At 38.0% G+C, this 4981-nt stretch overlaps 1 protein-coding gene across 2 annotated transcripts; it reads right to left on the bottom strand.

The window, feature by feature from the left end:
• Positions 1-2452: 2452 nt before the first annotated feature.
• fam78aa (family with sequence similarity 78 member Aa) lies at positions 2453-4981 on the bottom strand. Of its 2 annotated transcripts, XM_053610154.1 has the most exons (3): positions 4577-4981; positions 3870-3983; positions 2453-3180 (listed from the first exon to the last, which is right to left on the bottom strand). In XM_053610154.1, exons 1-3 carry the CDS (start codon positions 4603-4605, stop codon positions 2655-2657), a joined length of 669 nt encoding a protein of 222 aa, XP_053466129.1. In that variant the 5' UTR covers positions 4606-4981; the 3' UTR covers positions 2453-2654. The 2 variants fall into 2 exon arrangements, with proteins under 2 accessions (XP_053466129.1, XP_053466128.1); XM_053610153.1 differs by lacking the exon at positions 4577-4981 and having other exon boundaries at positions 3870-4364.

The following is a 4981-nucleotide window of genomic DNA, read 5'->3' as shown; positions in this document are numbered from 1 at the left end:
TTACTGTTTATATTACCAATAAAATTACTTTTATAGCATATTCAATGTTATCACTTGGTGTCCATTTTCAAATAAACTGTAGAACTGAAGCGTTTCACTTCACCAAGCCAAAGGTGGAGGACTTCCTGTCCCTTGAGGCCATCTCTTATCATTCTACCTCCTTCTAGTTCGACCTGTATCTACGTCAGGCACTTCAACTGGCAAAACTCTTATGTCCTTATATATATTTTTTAATTGTTTGCTTAAAAAGAATGACATTATTCAGTTTTCACTGTGAAATTATGTCTAAATTCTTTATAGTGAATTCCCTCCCTGCTGGACTGAGCACACACATACCGTATCTTATAGAACAAATGAATAGGAAAGGGCAAACAAAGATCATCAGCTTTCTAACATGCAGATGGTTCATGAGTAAAAATTGGGGCACCTGTGAGCAGTTTAGAATCAGGGCATACATTCCCTACTAAGACAAAGCTCCTATGCTACAACTATAACCATAGAGTAATTCTTGTGAACATTAATCTTACATAGGACATGATGCCGATGATTAAAAGTTAATGCCATTATCTTAGCAAGAATTTTTGCTCTATAGATGTATAGAGTGTCATGTGAATAGAAAAAAATCTTACATAGAGTTGGTGCAAACAATCAAGAGTCTTTGATAATTTTTTCCAAGAGAATTTGATATTTGCCAATAAATCACACACAATTTCGCACACTCATTGTTATATATCTATGACAATGTGTGAAACAACAAAAATTCCTAGCTGGGTAGAAAAACAGATGAACATTGTTGAAAATCTGAAATGCCATTCAGCACTAACCTGAGGATGATCTGTGAGCTGCCCGTCACTGCACAGATGCTTTTCACATCAGCTCATAAACATTGTTTCATACTATAGTTGTGCTCATAAATTTACAAACCCCTTGCAGAATCTGCAAAATGTTAATAATTTTTTTAATGAGGCAGATTATTAAAATTGCATTTTGTTTTTTATTTAGTTCTGCCCTGAATACGCTATTTCACATAAGAGATGTTTACATATAATCCACAAGACACAATACTAACTGAATTTAAAGAAATTAACCAGCTCAAAAGTTTACATGCCCTTGATTCTTAATACTGTGTGTTTACCTGGATGATCCACGACTGTTTTTTTGTTTTGCGATAGTTGTTCACGAGTCCCTTGTTTGTCCTGAGAAGTTAAAACTACCCACTGTTCTTCAGAAAAATCCTCCATGCCCTGCACATTATTTGCTTTTCCAGCATCTTCTGCATATTTGACCTCTTTGCAACAGTGGCTATATGATTTTGAGATCCATCTTTTCACACTGAGGACAACTGAGGGATTCATACACAACTATTACAAAAAGTGCACACATTCAATGATACTCAAGAAGGCAACATGATACATTAAGAGCCAGGGGGGTATAAATGTCTGAACAGGATGCGTGTAAATTTTTATTATTTCATTGAAAGATCTTATTTTTTATTTTATTCCTGCCCTTCAGAAACTAAATAAGATATTTAATTTTTTCCCAAAAGACAAAATAATAACAATTTACACCAATCATCCTGCTCAAAAGTTTACACCCCTTTGGCTCTTAATGTATCGTGTTGCCTTCTTGAGCATCAGTGAATGTTTGCACCCTTTGTTATAGTTATGTTTGAGTCCCTCTGTTCTCCTCAGTGTGAAAAGATGGATCTCAAAATCATACAGCCACTGTTGGAAAAGGGTCAAATATGCAGAAGATGTTGGAAAAGCTAAGAATGTGCAGGACCTGAAGGATTTTTAATGAAGAACAGTGGACAGTTTAACTGCTCAGGACAAACAAGGGCCTCATGAGCAACTATTACAAAATAGTCGTTGATCATCCAGGTAACAACACAGTATTAAGAATCAAGCATATGTAAAATTTTGAACTGGTTCTTTGGCAATTCAGTTATGATTGTGTCCTCCATCCATTCATCCATCCATCTTCTATACCGCTTATCATTTTCAGGGTCACGGGGAAACCTGGAGCCTATCCCAGGGAGCATTGGGCACAAGGCAGGGTACACCCTGGACAGGGTGCCAATCCATTGCAGGGTATTATTGTGTCCTGTGAACTATATGTAAATGTTTGTTATGTGAAATAGCTTATTCAGGGCAGTACTAAATAAAAAACAAAGTGCAATTTTAATGATCCCTCTTGTTTTTTTGTTTTTTTTATTGTTAACATTTTGCAGATTCTGCAAGGGGTATGTAAATTTATGAGCATAACTGTATATGAATTAAAGTCCAAAAGCAGCATCCTCTCTAATACATGTCACCTTATGTCACATCTTATTGATATATACTGATACTGAAAATATTACAAATATTTTTTCCTACTCACATCTGTAAATTGAACATAAAGTGGACATGACTACTCATTCCTGTTCACAGAACTGCATGCATACAAAATTCTGAACATTATTGAAATCTATTCAACATATGGCAAAACAGTAATGCAGAACGCTGTTTATCTGAGGCCACACTTTCATTTCTGAACATCCAATAATGATCAATAAAATAATAAATAAATATTGTACTACTTGAGGTTCAGTGAGAAGCAGGAGGTAAAACATTTAAGTCAAAAACATACAAGTGTTTGCTTTGTCACTCCACTCACTATTTAGGGGGGATGACAACAACCGACTCCCCTCTTTTAGGTCTCCAAATTAGCACCTGAGCATCATTGGCATTGGGTTTGACCAAGGCATTGGGTGGGATGGGTTCATTCATAGCCAAGATCTCTGGCTGTTCTTGAGCAAGATGATCCATGAGGCGAGCTCTTTGTCCCAGGGGCTTCTCGGGATCCACCTCAATAGCGATCTGCATCTTCCAGCGGATGGTCCTGAGCAGTACCATCTCAGCTGAGGCCTCGTTCATGGCCACCAGCCAAGTGGTGAAGCGCTGGTCCCTCTGGATGGAGCTCAAAAGTGGGGGGACACTTGTGGTGCCTGTGGGGATACTCCATGTCACGCTGGGGCAGAAGTTGTCGTTCATGCTCACAGTGAGTGTGGTGCTCCTCTTGGTGGGTCCTACGATGGTGTAAATCTCAGTGGTACAGCCATACCATGGGTAGTTCACTCCGTCTGAATCACTGATGGCCTGGATGTGTCCATCTCTCAGCTCAGGGAGCTCCCAGCTCGATCTACAGAGGTGAGGGATATGCAAATACATGGGAGTTCTAAGTTGAAACTGAAAAATGCTCCATAAAGTATAATGTCTCTACATTAGTTGCTGTCCTTGTTTTGTTTGATTAGCGTAGTTGAGATAGCATCTGAAATTCAAACTTAAATGATCAAATATATTGGCCCATATGAGCGAAACATAATATAATAATATAATAATAATAGACTCCTAAATCGATGAATCATTTTGCATAAATGAATTACTGGAAAACTTGGAGCGAGGTCATCTATTGTGGAAGTCCATCTCATTGTTATGAAAAGTAAAATGACTGCATTTGGCAGACACAAAAGCATTCTAAAAAAGACTTGCTTTTGTCCTGCTTGGGGTGTGCTAAATTTTTCTGCCATTAAGGAAACAATCCCAGGAAATTGGAGCATAAACATTACTAACATCCTGACTAACCATTCTTGTGAATGTCCATTGAAACTTCATGCTGCCTAAACCCCATATTTTTGTCTGTCAAATACAGTGATGGAATTATGTAGAAATCCACTGATTATTTAGCCCCTTTTTAAAGAAATATCATTTCATATTAATTTTGTTTTGTCATTTGTCCCCATTAAATTAATTTATGATTAACAGGGGTACGACTGTGTTCATGTATACATAAATTAATCATTGTCATATTGGTGCCTTTTTCATACGTACATTCCTTCTTCTCCATAGTAATTGAAGAAATCCATTTGGTTACATGCCTGGATCCAGCCCACAGTCCAAATTTCTTTACGGACCACTGGTGGCACCTGCACCCGGGCAGCAGCTCTAAAGTAGGGTGTACGGTACCTCAATACTACATTGGACGACTCATCAATGACAGTAGGATTAGAATCGATAGAGGTGTTCAGTTCGAGGACTCTGATGTTTTCGTAAAAATGTGTACCCACGCTCTGCATGCACCCCATGGTGGTGACGGTCAAGTCTATTCGCATCCATCAGACTTAAAGAAGCAGCATTCACATTATTAGGAATACATATTTTCAGCTATAGACTTAATACGTTTCACACTACCAGTAACATTATGTAGCAGGTGTATATGCATAAGTACAAATAACAGCAAATATGCTAGATCAACAGGTAAACACAATCAGACATTGACTGCTGAGTCTAACTAGTTTTGCAATAGGATCCAAAAAGCAGTAATATTATATTAAAATGTAATGTCTGTAAATAGAACAACCTACATAAAGGAATGATTAAAACACTACTAACTTCACATGATTAATTAATATGTTGAAAACTACAGCAGTAACATTTAAATAATGTTCGAATACTATTCAAAGACGACATGGTGTCACCTCACATGTAAATACAATACATAATAAATAATAAAAACCGTGCAAAAGTCCAAGTAACACCTGCTACACGTAGTCCTGAAGTAATGCATGAAGACCAGTTACACTAACAGCAGTAGCACCAGTCTGCTGTGTTGAACGAGGCGCTGAATTCCGCTGCTCTCCACTTTAATAATCTCCATAACGGGATGACGAGAAGAAATAAAATCTCTCTGCACTCAGTTCAGTTCAAGCTCGACATCAGGACTGTAAGTTAAAGTGACAGTTTCTGAAGTAGCAGTGAATAGATGTTCTCCTGTTTCCCTCGGGATAGTTGAGGGATTTAAACTGCAAGTCGCGCTACTTTATTTCGCACTTGTGCTATTAATGGCTCGGAAGGTTCCCTGGCGTGTAACGAAACCCTTCAGCTCTCTCTCTCTCTCTCTCTCTCTCTCTCTCTCTCCCTCTCTCTCAAGCGGCTTAGATTAG

This window comes from Ictalurus furcatus, chromosome 22, assembly GCF_023375685.1.
Source record: "Ictalurus furcatus strain D&B chromosome 22, Billie_1.0, whole genome shotgun sequence".
In the NCBI taxonomy this organism is placed as follows: Eukaryota; Metazoa; Chordata; class Actinopteri; order Siluriformes; family Ictaluridae; genus Ictalurus; species Ictalurus furcatus.
This window is presented reverse-complemented; position numbering and strand designations above follow the sequence as displayed.

What these genes read in the sequence shown, in the direction of transcription:
- fam78aa (XM_053610153.1), bottom strand. Translation starts at nt 4,150, where the DNA reads ATGCGAATAGACTTGACCGTCACCACCATGGGGTGCATGCAGAGCGTG. An exon ending in TACTATGGAGAAGAAGGAAT is followed by an intron (nt 3,181 to 3,869) that starts GTACGTATGAAA and finishes TCACCTCTGTAG; the next exon opens with ATCGAGCTGGGAGCTCCCTG.